The 13,302-nt window shown below is 38.7% G+C and overlaps 1 protein-coding gene across 1 annotated transcript; it reads left to right on the top strand.

Annotated features, from left to right (window-relative positions):
• The first annotated feature begins 6,409 nt into the window (after positions 1-6,409).
• Positions 6,410-9,939, top strand: si:dkey-242g16.2 (uncharacterized protein LOC336380 homolog). Its single transcript, XM_036595776.1, is given in 4 exon segments — positions 6,410-6,560; positions 6,878-6,932; positions 7,861-8,473; positions 8,475-9,939. Coding segments are annotated over 3 exon segments (954 nt in total). The 5' UTR covers positions 6,410-6,560; positions 6,878-6,918; the 3' UTR covers positions 8,802-9,939.
• The last annotated feature ends 3,363 nt before the right edge of the window (positions 9,940-13,302 follow it).

Below are 13,302 nucleotides of genomic sequence, written 5' to 3'. Positions count from 1 at the left end.
AGCTTCCCAGATGAGTGGAAGCTGTTATAGCTGCAAAGGGGGGATCCAACTCCAAATAAATGTCTATGGATTTAGAAGGGGATGCCATAACAGCTCCTGTAAGTGTAAAGTGTAAGTGTCCCAATAATTTTGTCCACAAAGTATATCGGTTCATAGCTGGATCATTGTGCATCATTCCATGCTGCTTTCTTTTGGCTGTTTTTTTTGTTTGTTTTTTTTTTGCATTATAGCAGTGATCTTAGTTTTAAATTTTGGTCCCAATTTTCTGATTCTCCAACATTTTTGGTGCATGTACTTTCTGATGACCATCTAAATGTGTCCCATTTCTCAAGTGTGCAAAAAGACAAAACTATACACACACTTTTCCCAATTCTGCATCAAAGCAGTGTGGGACAGCTAGTTACAGAGTTTCTCACAGTCTGTGGGATATTGCCCCAATACCACATGGAAGTGGGATCACAAGAACAAATCCCACAAAAGCATAAGCTGTTCTGGTACATATCAGCACACTTGCAGCCTTAATGAGCATTTGTTTACGTCCACTAAATTCAGAAGTACACTATATGGCCAAAAGTATGTGGACAACTGACCATCACATCTAAATGAGCTTGTTGGATGTCCCATTCCAAAACCATGGTCATCAATTTTGAGTTGCCCCTCTCTTTCCGACTACAACAGCCTCCACTCTTCTGGGAAGCTTTCCACAAGATTTTGGAGTGTGTCTGTGGGAATTAGTGCCTATCCAGTCAAAAGAGCATTTTTGAGGTCAGGCACTGATGTTGGAAGAGGAGGCCTGGTAGCAACTGATGTTCCAATTTGTCTCAACAGTGTTCAGTGGGGATAAAGGCAGGGCTCTGTGCTCTCAGTGGCCCTGCTTCACAGCTGAACTGTTGTTGTTGATAGATGCTTCCATCTTACAATAAAAGCACATACAGATGACTGGGGTAGATCTATCAGGACTAGCGTTTGTCTATAGAGATTGCATGGCTACGTGCTAGAGTTTATACACCTGTTGGCAATGGTATGGCTAAAACACCTGAACTCAATAATGTCCACATACTTTTGGCCATGTTGTGGATGTCATGCAAGTGTGTGCATGTAAGCAAAACCATAATCCACCAGCAGTGGAGGAAACTCGAGGTACTTGAGTAACTGTACTTTGTTACTGTCCTTAAGCTTCTTAACTGCTTAAGCATTTTATTTTCTCAAATCTCTCATAACTACATGAATTATTTGTTTTTAGGAAGGACTGAGTCTTTACTTTACATTTCCAACAGAAAACATACACTTTTAACTCCTTACATTTTCAATTAGTCCTTCTAAATAAATTGTATAGGGTCCCAGAAGGCCCTCAAGAATGACATTGTATATTTTATTGTTATTTTTATATTAGCCTATTTTACATTCCGTAGGAGCGGCAGATGTGACAGAAAGGCTTTGAAGCACCGTTTACCATCAGGGGCTGAAAAAAATAGCTGACAGTGAGATGAGACAACAAGATGCAGGTAGCTACATGTAGTATCACTCATATAAGTAATCATTACAACCTGTCGTCTCAGCGAGCGATCAAAAGGGTTTGAATGCTTTCTGGCACTTACTTGCTGCTGCTGGAGTACATAGGAGGACTGTGCCAGTTAACATTCTACCATCAAGTCAGTCTAAAAGGGTCCCAAACTCTGATCACTGTTGAAGGGTTGACACAGTTAGAAATTCTAAGTTTACAAGCTAAACTGCATGACATGGCACAATGTGAGGGCTGTTTGCCATATGACAACATCATTGACTTTGCATCCAGAAAATGTAGAAAAGCTCAATTCTACAATAAAGTCTTCTTCATCAAAGACTTAATTAAGTACACAAATATAACTGAAGAAGCACTAGATCAAAATTATGATTAACAGCAGATACTTGTAAAGGGAATTAAGAGATGTGTGTTCAAGTTTAAGTTGTTAGAGGACTCAGATATGCAGATTACATTGCGGGGGTGTTGCCATAGGAGCAAGCCAAGCTTTGCTCAAGGCCCAAGTATGGCTAGGAGTGGCTTTGGTTTTAATTATTAGAATATCATTCATATCATAGCTAATTTATCTTTGTTGGAAAACCAGTATTGAGAATTAGTCATCGCACCACACCACCAAACAAGTAAAGCTTTTGATCTATCTGTTAAAGCGTTTACTTTTTACTTTTATACACTTGAGTATTTCCAAATGTAGATACTTTTTATTTTCACTAACTACACTGATTATCAGGATCTGACGTGTTCAATGAAGGGCTGGCCAAAAACCAAAACCAAAACCAAAATCTCATACCCAAAAAGCAGAATTGGGTAGCTTTGTACAGTCATGCTGTTATTGAGTCTTGTTCCAACATTAGTCCAGCTGGACACAAATGAACACTGTATAAGTTAGTCCATGACAAATACTAGCAAGTAAGCAAAGCACAATATTTTGATCTCAAATGTTTTTAATTTAAATTTTTTTACATATTAAAATGGGTAAAAGTATTAGAACTACTTAAAAACGTCCATACTGACAAAACATATATGAGGTCATTGAAAGGAAAACAACAGACCATTAGATTACAGGCAAACTTACTCTCTGACATGTTTTACCAAGAAGAATATTCATCAGGAAGTCTTTATTAACACATAAATGTCTGTCTATGAAACATGCATTTAATTAATATGCTCTTTTATATTAAATTAAATAAGCTATACATTACAGCATGTAGACTATACATTATAGTCTACGTGCTGTAGATAGATAGATAGATAGATAGATAGATAGATAGATAGATAGATAGATAGATAGATAAATGAAGGTTCGACTGCAGTGCATCAGGTTGATCTATGAGTAAGACTTCAGCTGATGTCACAACATTGAATTTTTAAATCGGAAAGATATAGCGCCATACTGCATGAGAAAACTTTGACCCTTGCCTTGAACAAGAATGTTTGGTATGTAATCTGCATTGCTAAGGGTAGCGTTGTGTGTGTGTGTGTGTGTGTGTGTGTGTGTGTGTGTGTGTGTGTGTGTGTGCGTATGGGGGTGTGTGTTAAGAGGTGATCCTTATGTGCTTTGGTGGTGCGTCACTACATTTCGATGACTGACAGTCAGATGTGAAACAGGGCAGATGATAAAAGCAATGAGCTTCAGCAATCCAGATCTCAGATACATGTCAAATTAACCTCTGACCACAGTGTGCACGGCATATTGTGGTAACCCTTTATTTTAAGGTCTGCTTCTGAACTATTACTTATCTACTAGCAAGTGATTAATAATGCCCTAGTAAATAGTAATATATCATTGCAAGCTTTAGAATGTGATATAAATGCATTTATAAGATGTGTTACTAAGGTTGTCTGGAATTCTATAACGTGTGACCAATTGTTTCCAGATACTCTATGTACAAGCGATCATGTAAGCATGATTCTACACGAAAATAATGCATTAAATGTCCATAGAAAGCTGTGTAGGATGTGGCTAAAACAAAAAAGGTTTTAAAATTGGCATATTTTACCATTATTTTGGGTGTAGAGTTCATCATTTCAGTCTATGCAGTGAACTACATAGGGAGTTTGGAGCCCCTTCAGACTGACTCGATGGTGGAACGTTAGCTAGCATAGTCCTCCTGCCCTGTTAAAAATGATTTAATCTTTTAAGTTAAAAAAGTCGGAAACCTGGTTGCCTTAAAATTTTGAGTTTATTATACTTCAAATAATAGATTAACATAATATAAAACACATTGTTCTGTTAACTTACTATTAGAAGTTCAGTGAACTCAAAATTTCAAGACAACCAAGTTTCTTACTTTTTAAGTTAAAACACAGAACCATTTTTAACAGTGCAGGAGGACTGTGCTAGCTAACTTTCCACCACTGAGTCAATGTGAAAGGGTCCCAAATTCCCTATCTAGTGCACTACATAGACTGAAATGATGAACACTACACCCCCAAATAAAACCATTAGAGTTTTAGCTATATCCTGCACAGTTTTCCATAGATATTTAATGCATTATTTGTGTGTAGAAGTCATACGTATGTGATTTAAGTAGTGCCATATAAAGACAGGGTATGCCACTTTACCTGAAAATACAAACATACATCATCTAGAAGATGAAGAGTATTTAAATCCTTTATTTCGTCAAGCATGTAGTCGGTTTCAGCGTCACTCCAAAAGTGTTTTGCTGCCGTCTTGCTGCAGCGCTACTTGCTTATTTCCAGTACCACAGTCTGTGTTCGCACATGCGCAGACAGAAAAATTTAGAAAGAAATCAGAGTAAGAGTTTACATGCACTAAGAAATCTGATTACTGAGCTAAAATCCAGCTCTCTTTATCAGATTTCTTAATAATTTTTCCAGACCTCACTCTGATCTAAGAAATTAGAGTGTGCTGCTTACATGACCATTTGAATAATTAATTAACTGCAGAAATCCGATTATGATAGGATTATTATGTGCATGTAAACACACTCACTGTTAAATGGTTAGAAATTGTGAGTTTACAAGCTGAACTTCATGACATGGCACAATGTGGTAGCTGGTTGTGTTATGACAACATCATTGACAGTTTTGAAAGGTTTCTTCATCAATAATTTAATAAAGTATGTAAATATAATAGAAATACATAAATATAATAGAAGAACCACTGGGTTAACATTATGATTAACAGCAGATAATTGTAAAGGAAATTAAGAGATGTGTGTGAACGTTTAATATTATGTTTGTAGAGGATGCAGATATGTAGATTATGTGGGAGGTGGCATAGGAACAAGCCAAGCTTTGCTCAAGGCCCCAGTACAGCTAGGAGTGGCTCTGATTTTTCTTATTAGAAAATTATTCATATTATAGCTAATTTGTCTTTGTTGGAAAACCAGTATTGCAGATTAGTCACTGCACCACACCACCACACAAAGAAAACTTGCAATTTATCTGTTAAAGCGTTTACTTTTTACTTTTATATACATGAGTATTTCCAAATGGAAATACTTTTTTATTTTCACTAAGGTATATTTGGATTTTCTCCATATGTCAGTAAGAGTTTTACACAATACTCATAATTTACTAAGGTACAGTTTCATAACAGTTTCACTGTCAGGCCCAGTTAGGATGACTTCCATCAGGCTGTATGTCAGAACTTTGGATAGAAATTACTCAATTGGCCTCCAGAGACAAAACGCTTTAAGACTACTGATTTTAACATCTATGTATCTGTCTATAAAACATGCATTTTACTAATATGCTCTTTCATAATTAATTAAATAAACCATACATCAGTACATAGCCTACATACTGTACATAGATATATATAGATTTATATACTAGATAGATAGATAGATAGATAGATGGAGGTTCCACTGCAGTACATCAGGTTGATCTACGAGGACTTCAGCTGATCTCACAACATTTAATTCATATCTTAAATTTTAAATTAAATTGACTCTAATTATCTAAAAACATCTTTTTTTTCAAACCGGAAAGATATAGCGCAATACTACATGAGAAAACTTTGACCCTTGTCTTGAACAAGAATGTGCGGTATGTAAACTGCGTTGCTAAGGGTAACATTGTGTGTGTGGGGGTTGGGGCGGGGGGGGGTGTTGGGAGGGTGTCCTTTGGTGGTGCGTCACTGCATTTTGATGACTGACAGTCAGCAAGCCAGATGTGAAACAGGGCAGAGAGCCTGAGGTAAGACAGGGACACAAACCTGTTCTTGAATATGACTTTTAGTGCTCTTATTAAACCTGCATACCAAACCACTCTGTGGTTAAGAGGAGAAGGGAGAGGTAAAAGTAAATACTGGACACTGTTTCCCAATCCTGCTCCTACATTTACACAGATCCTACATGAGTTTCATGTGATCACAAGCAGTTATATCTGTTATATTCTGATTAAAATAATTCAAAATAAAAGTTCATATGATAAAAGCGACGTGCTTCAGCAAACCAGATCTCAGATAGATGTGAAATTAACCTCTGGCCTTTTACAGTTTTACAGTGTGCACAGCATGTGATATTTACTAGGGCTCTATTGGTTATTTGCTAAAATTGCTGACCTTGAAATAAAGTGCTACACATGAGTTATAGTATTTCTAATCTGCTTCTCCTGTTTTAACTTCTCAGCCAACCACTTTAAGAGGTGAACATGCATGATTCTTAGCAGGGAAACACAACCATGTGCAGCACAGAAGGACAATGGGAGGAGTTTTGTGAAACAAGTGGGGAGAAGCATTGATTTCAGTTGTGAAATCTGCCCTCACCCTTTTCGAGGCATGGCTGCAACCCGAGCCCACCCACAGAGCAGCTACTGGCAGAACTATGAGCAAAACTGTGAAGGCGGATCTTTCGGTTGCGATGTGCAATTGGGGGCGTTACTGCATTTGGGTGTTTCTGTACGACACACCCTCATGTCCTCATGTAGATGTTTGGTGTGGTTTATAAAGCATTCAGACAGTGAGCGTGTCGGTAGCCGATGCTTTTGTCTTGTTTTTGATTCTCAAGGTATTTTCTACTCCATTTCAGATGGTCTTGTTGAAATAGATTTCTGAACAACACCAAAGGCAGTAAGTAAAATCCACTTTTATTTGATTTATTGTGCAAATGTTGGGCTATTACTGCCATTTTCACTCTAATTATCAAATTATTTTCTATGCAGAAACATTATTTTAGCCAACCATGGGTTATTTCACTCATAGTTTTAGAACTGCACAGTGCTTTAACGTGAGGGTTAAGAAAGTTAAGGTTCTTCCTTCCCTTTCTGTGGCCATTTGGCTGGCCTTAGGTCATCCTATAGCCAGGGTTCAATGCTGTTGTGCAGAAGTGTGAAATACAGTGCAATCATGGCATTCTTTAACTTTTTAAACCATCTGTCTCTTTTCAGTGCACTTTTGAATCAGAGGACGCGGTGTTTATTGACCAAAAATGACTGCTGCCAAGTAAGTCCTAGATAAGTCACCCCGGGCATGTTAAAGCAATGCAAAGTTCCATCTGCTCCAACATTCCTGATCCAACTCATCACTTCATTAAGTTGTACTCAGACATGTTAGAACAGGGAAATTGATAAACTGTACACAAAGCTTCTTAGTTACCAGCTTCTTACTGGAATTTCCCTTCCCACTTTGAATGATGCAGGAGTTACTTTTTGGCACATGGAAAGGTGATATAAAAGTAATGTAACTGCTGCACCATTCAAAGTACAACAGAAAGTTCAAATAAAAAGCTGGCGAATTAGGTTTTCAGTACTGCACAGACTACTTTTCAAGAACATTTAAGTGTTTAAAGCACTAGTTTGGTGAAAAAATAATCAATCTTGCGCACCCTTCTCCTAACCCCAAGTGTACTCAATACGCTTTTTAGTTCTTTTGTTTTGCAAAGGGTAATGTAACAACAAGTGCTGGAAATTTAAACCTCATCTGGTTAGCACTTTGCTAACTGCATGCATGAATCATCACTTACCTCAAACTGTGTTGAGTTGTTACGTAACCTCAAATAGACTCGCTTATGAGGTTTCCGATGCTGTATGATGAACTGTTCTCTAATTAGGCCTAAATGTGGCTGCTATTACTGTTTTTTTGCTATGTGACATAATTTTATCCATGTCATACAGAATATGTGGTGCTAATTGGTATTGTATTAGCTTCCATTGCTTATTAGCTACATTAGCCTCCTGTGAAATACTATAGGAATAGCAAAGGACACCAAACACATCTTAATTCATCACCTACATTTGGAGTTAGGGGAAAAATTATGTAAATTTTGCTAAATTATCCCTTGATAAAACACTTTACCAGCTATTATCATGACTATCCATAGTATCCGATGGTTCAGGGCCTAACTGCTCCATCATCTGTTTCTTCCCACCAGAGTGATGCCTGTGGACCTAACCATGCATATGGGGCTGAGCCGGCGGGCTGCTGTACGCCAACGTTCAGACATCTCGCTTAGATATCAACACACAATCCCAAGGTCCAGCACACCTACAGACAACTCCCATCCATCTGGAGCTGCTTCACCACCCCAGCTTTCTCTAACTCCTGTCATTCCAATGAACTCTGCTAGCAGTGGTGGGACACTGAAAAAGAAAAAGCGTGTTGTATTTGCAGACGCTAAGGGACTGGCTCTTACAGCCGTGAGGCTTTTCACTGTGGATCCGCCAGAGCCTGAACCTGATACCATCCCTCAATCAGAAAAGCCGAAAGACCAGCCCCCTGTCCAGGGCAGGATTCTGCGGCTACGGCTTGGGTTCCCTCAACCTTCTGCTGATCTACAGTCATTTCTTGGAGGCTTGGCAGGTTCTCTGGTGCAGCTGGAAAGCTGCAGTCTGATGGGTGGTTTGCTGAGTGGAATGGTGCGGGTCTGCAACATTAGCCTAGAGAAGGCCGTACACATTCGCATCACGTTTGACTCCTGGAGAACCCACAAGGACATCCCTTGCACCCACGTAAAACAGCAGCCTGGCTCAGAGACTGACCTTTTTGTCTTTCAGTGTGTCTTTTCCTTCTGACCTGAACCTTCAGGATCGTGTGGAGTTCTGTGTGTCGTTCCGTCCCGGAAGTGGCAGCACACTTCTGTGGGACAACAATAGTGGACAGAACTATAGAATCTTTGTTGACGTTGTGGACCCTGAGGATGTCCCTTTGGCTTGGAGCAGACCCTTCATGACACAAAGCCCTAAGAGGCCCAAAGCTTGGCCCAAAAGACAAAGTCAAATTGTCCATTACCCAGCATGCTTCAAGCCACGTTCTCCAAATAATATGACCCTTCCGCCCATGTGTAGGCAAGAGAACATCATGCCATTGTGTTGAAGTAGGAGGCTAGGTCACCCCAAAATTCTAACATGGCTAACAATGAAGGGAAACCAATGAGAGCCAATTAGCATGACACCATTAGAGTAATGCAAGCTGGCCTCTTCTAATCTTCATTATTAGCAATGTTATTATTTTTACATGAAGTATTCCTTTAGAGAGAGTGAACTGGGCCAAAAGTCTCTCTTTAGAGCAATGCCATAGAAGAACCACTTTCGGGTCCCTACAGAACCTTTCAATTGATGGTTCTTTAAAGAAACATTTTTGTTAAATTTGAGTGTGAAGAATGTTTTGAGGGGTTAAATGCTTGCAAAATGGTTGCAAGTACTGCCACCCCAGTCAAGAACTATTTTACTAGTTCAGCCCATGCCTTGGTCATAGGTAGGTAGAAACGCAAGGTAGAAATGGAAATTTATAGGATATTAGATCGGAAGGACAAAGAACTTTAGGCACAGTCCTCCTCCTAAACTTTAGTTATTCCAAAACTTCATTTAAGTCCCTGTTTTGTTTTGTTTTGTTTTGTTTTGTCTGTACTACAGTATGCCTGATTGAATTAGTAGTGGATTTGAGGTTTCTTAGGAGTAGGGGCCCCAACCTCTGTTCCCAGGGGGCTGGTGTCCAGCAGAGTTTGGTGTTCAAGCAAACTACCAAACCTTGTAATTATCTGATGAGTTTGAGCTGGATTACAGCCCTCTAGGACCAAAGTTTAAGACCCTTGACCTAATACAGTGGTTCAAATCAGTCCTCAGGGACCCCAACACATGGAGATAAAGCCAAAAATGTGGACCGTCCAGGGGCCCCTGGGGACTAGTCTGCAAATCAGTGCCCTAGAGCATGTATTTCAATTCCAGTGCAGTCAACTATTTGTGATTCCATTTGCTAATAAAACATCAGCATCTACAGCAGCCAGGTCAGCAAATTTCCTGTTATGAGATTATTCAGGTTCAACTGGGACCTATCGGAGACCCGTCTTACTTTTAATGAATGTTGCTACAAATGTGAAAATGTACAATATGTAAAACTATATAATATGTGAAATTTGTAAAATATGTAATATTGTAAAAATGCCTTATTTATTTGTGCCTACACGATGATGTGAAATGATTCCAATGTCAAATAAACAAGCATTCAAGCATGACAGTGGGTTTCTTTTTTTTTAATGGTACCAGAACAGCATGTCACTGTTTTGTACTCTTCCACAAGAACTCTATCATATGACGTCTGGTGTGTAAACCGAGCCGCTGAAGTTGTCAGGCATGAGAACAGTTCTAAAAGTTGTGGGACATGTTGTTCCCTGTCTGAGGGTAACACACCCAAACATTGCACTTTGAGTTTCTCAAATGCCCTGAATTGTTACCTGCCTGAGGCGTGTTCACATCCTAATACTGCACTTTGAAACATATCTTTGCCCTAAGTTACCTTTGCACTTGAACAAGCAAGAATACAACACATCTCTTAGATTATGAATACTCTCATTTTCATCCTAGTCAGTCACTCGGAAAAAGAGTCTCTGCCAAATGACTGAATATAAAATGTTATTTTAGGTTTTAGAGAAGGCTGTCCTTGATCTCTAACATCTGCATCCCTGAATATAGATCCCTATAGTCATTTGCAAAAGTTTTAGCACCCTGATAAATATTTTGTGAAAAAGTTAACACGTCCTCTACGCACCTCTGCACATTTATTGTAAATTTACTGAATTGAGGGAAAAAATAAAACACAATTTGGCCTGTGCAAAAGCTATGGCACTTTTTAAGTATTACTATGTATTATTATTTTCCCCAGTGTGTTAAACTCAGCAAATTTTGGTGTGTACTCTTTTAAAGTTGTGTTAACTTATTTTCATGAAATGTCAGTGACTGGGGTGCCCAAACTTTTGCAACATTTGCTGGTTTAACTGGGTTAGGTCTACTGGATGAGAAGTACCCTAATTTGAAACCATTACTTTTTAATTAAATAAGGACAAATGCTTGCATAAAGCAGCAATGTGCTAATCCAATGTAAATATTTATATATATTTATATAGTATATTTATCTTTAACACTCATCTTCAGTTTCAACAAAGTGTTCTCCTTGGCATACAGAGCAAGTTTTGCCTAAATAATGTTCTCTCTTCCATATTATTGTTAAAAGCACAGGCTCCCAAGTGGTGCAAAACGTTGACCCTACCTTCAGGAGAGAACACACTTGATCCCTGGTGACACCACATGTTCATTCATGATCTGCACTCATGTATTAGTATTCATTGTGTTTGCCCAACATCATGAGCACTAAAGCTATGCTTTGCTCTTGTGTCTGGTTTAAAAATTCAAATTACATCTATTAGCTGACCTAACTGAATTAGCAATAAGAGCTCTCCTTAAAGTGTGTTGAGCTGTACAATGGTGTTGTGTTAGTAGCAGTTGGAAAAGATGTAGTGGTGCTTCATGTATCTTGGAGAAAGCTTGTGCTCACCCTCCTAGATGATCGTTGATAGAGGGAAGCCTAGCTAACAGTTGGAATTGGTCATGACTAAACTGGAGAGAACACACTAGACTTGACTGTTCAGATCTTCTTGAAGGCATCAATTATCTAGGTGTGTTAGATCAGGGTTGGAACCAAAGTTATGCAGGACATAGATTTTCAGGAGTCAGGGCAACCAGATCACTGTGTAGCATTGTTTAATGCTTTATCTGATTTACCAAATCTGGCTTGGATAGTCATGCTTTTCATGAGCAGAAACCGTGAACATTTCTGCATTTTTGCATTTCCTGTTTTGTTATAACAAACAAAAACATGAGCCAATGCATAATGAATACCCACAGCTGTAGAGAACAGCATTAATTATCTCATACCAATGGTGTACTTTAAAGTCTGGGATATATTAGATGGCAAGCAAAGAGCCAGATCTCATAGTCGACATGTTGAATGTTGGAGAAATCCAAGCTAAGCCCTGATTATCATTAAAAGTACCTACAATGGACATGTGAGCATCAGAACTGGACTTTGGAGCTATAGAAGAAAGTTGCCTGGTCTGATAAGTCCCATTTTCTTTTACATCATATGGACAGCTAGGAAAGTGTGCACCATTTACCCGGGTAAGTGATGGCACCAGGATGCACTGCGGGAAGAAGACAAGTTGGTAGAGGGAGTGTGATGCTCTGGGCAATGTTCTGCTGGGAAACCCTGGGTCAATTTGACACATGCCACCTACATAAACATCGTTGTGGGCCAGCAACTCTCCTTCATGGCAATGGTATTCTTTCAGGAATTCTATTCAGGAATGGTTTGAGGAGCATGATAAAGAGTTCAAGGTGTTCCACAGATCTCAATTCAAGCATCTGTGGGATGGGCCGGACCAAGAAGTCGAATCTATGCCTGCTCCACCCTACAACTTCCAGGACTGCTGCCAACAACTTTGTGTCAGATACCACAGGACACTTTCAGAGGTCTTGAAGAGTCCATGCCATGTGGAGGACCAACAGCATATTAGGCAGGTGGTCATAATGCCATATTCATATGCAACAATTTTAGAAATAGTGAGTTTTTGAAAAAAAAAAACAACAACTTTTTTTCTGCCATATCATGAAGAGATGTTTGGAAATTTGGCAGACATAAAATCACTACTTATTGTATTAATGTTATTTGTATTTGTTCTGATATTATTGTTGAGCAAATAAACTGACTGCCTAGATAAACATCTTACATTATAGGAAAAATAAATTTCTCAAGTGCACAGTACTGTATATATTAAAACTCTTTTGACTAAAAAGTGGTTTAAGAGTGCTGACATCACAACAAGGAGATAACATGTATGGCCTTTGACAAATATTCCTGCTTGTGATATTGCTTTAATACATATAAACCTGCTCAGTCTTTAACATGTTAAGTTTTTGCAAAACAACAAAGAAAACTATTTTTGGAAAAGCTACATGTCCTAAAGCAGCGGTTGGCAACCCAAATGTTAAGAAAAACTATTTTATGCTTTTAGCAAAAATCAAACCACATTGGGAGCCACAATGTATTATGTCTATTTTACCATTTTGTCTGTAAATATGTCTCAGTATGTGCTAATGTACTAGTATAGGCTAATAATATAATATTAATCAAAATGCATTCTACTTTTGTGGAAATTTTCCAGTTCCACCATAAATGGTGCCTGAGGTACCAGAATGTAACTGCTGCACCATTTAAGGTGAAAGGGGAGCAAGAAGCTGGCAAATGAGAAACTGACTTAAGCTTCACAACTCTTTAGTGTTTGACAGTTTCTCGCTGCAGATTAAACATATCAGGAAACCAGCTGGAGTGATTATAAATGCAAATAATTCCACATGTCTCTAAATTATCGGTGTTCATCTTAAATCTTAAATCTGCCGTTAGCTACTTGCTAGCAAGACTGTCATCTGCATTGCTATGAACCTGCAGTCTGTGTGCGAACCTTCAGGGTTAAAGGGTGAATTAGCAGTTCTACACTAACTCCAGCATTTAAGACCATTTATTGTTAGAACCGTGTCAGAAGAAT

This window comes from Colossoma macropomum, unplaced genomic scaffold (assembly GCF_904425465.1).
Source record: "Colossoma macropomum unplaced genomic scaffold, Colossoma_macropomum, whole genome shotgun sequence".
Lineage (NCBI taxonomy): Eukaryota > Metazoa > Chordata > Actinopteri > Characiformes > Serrasalmidae > Colossoma > Colossoma macropomum.
The sequence above is the reverse complement of the archived record's forward strand: the minus strand, read 5'-3'. Positions and strand labels throughout refer to the sequence as shown.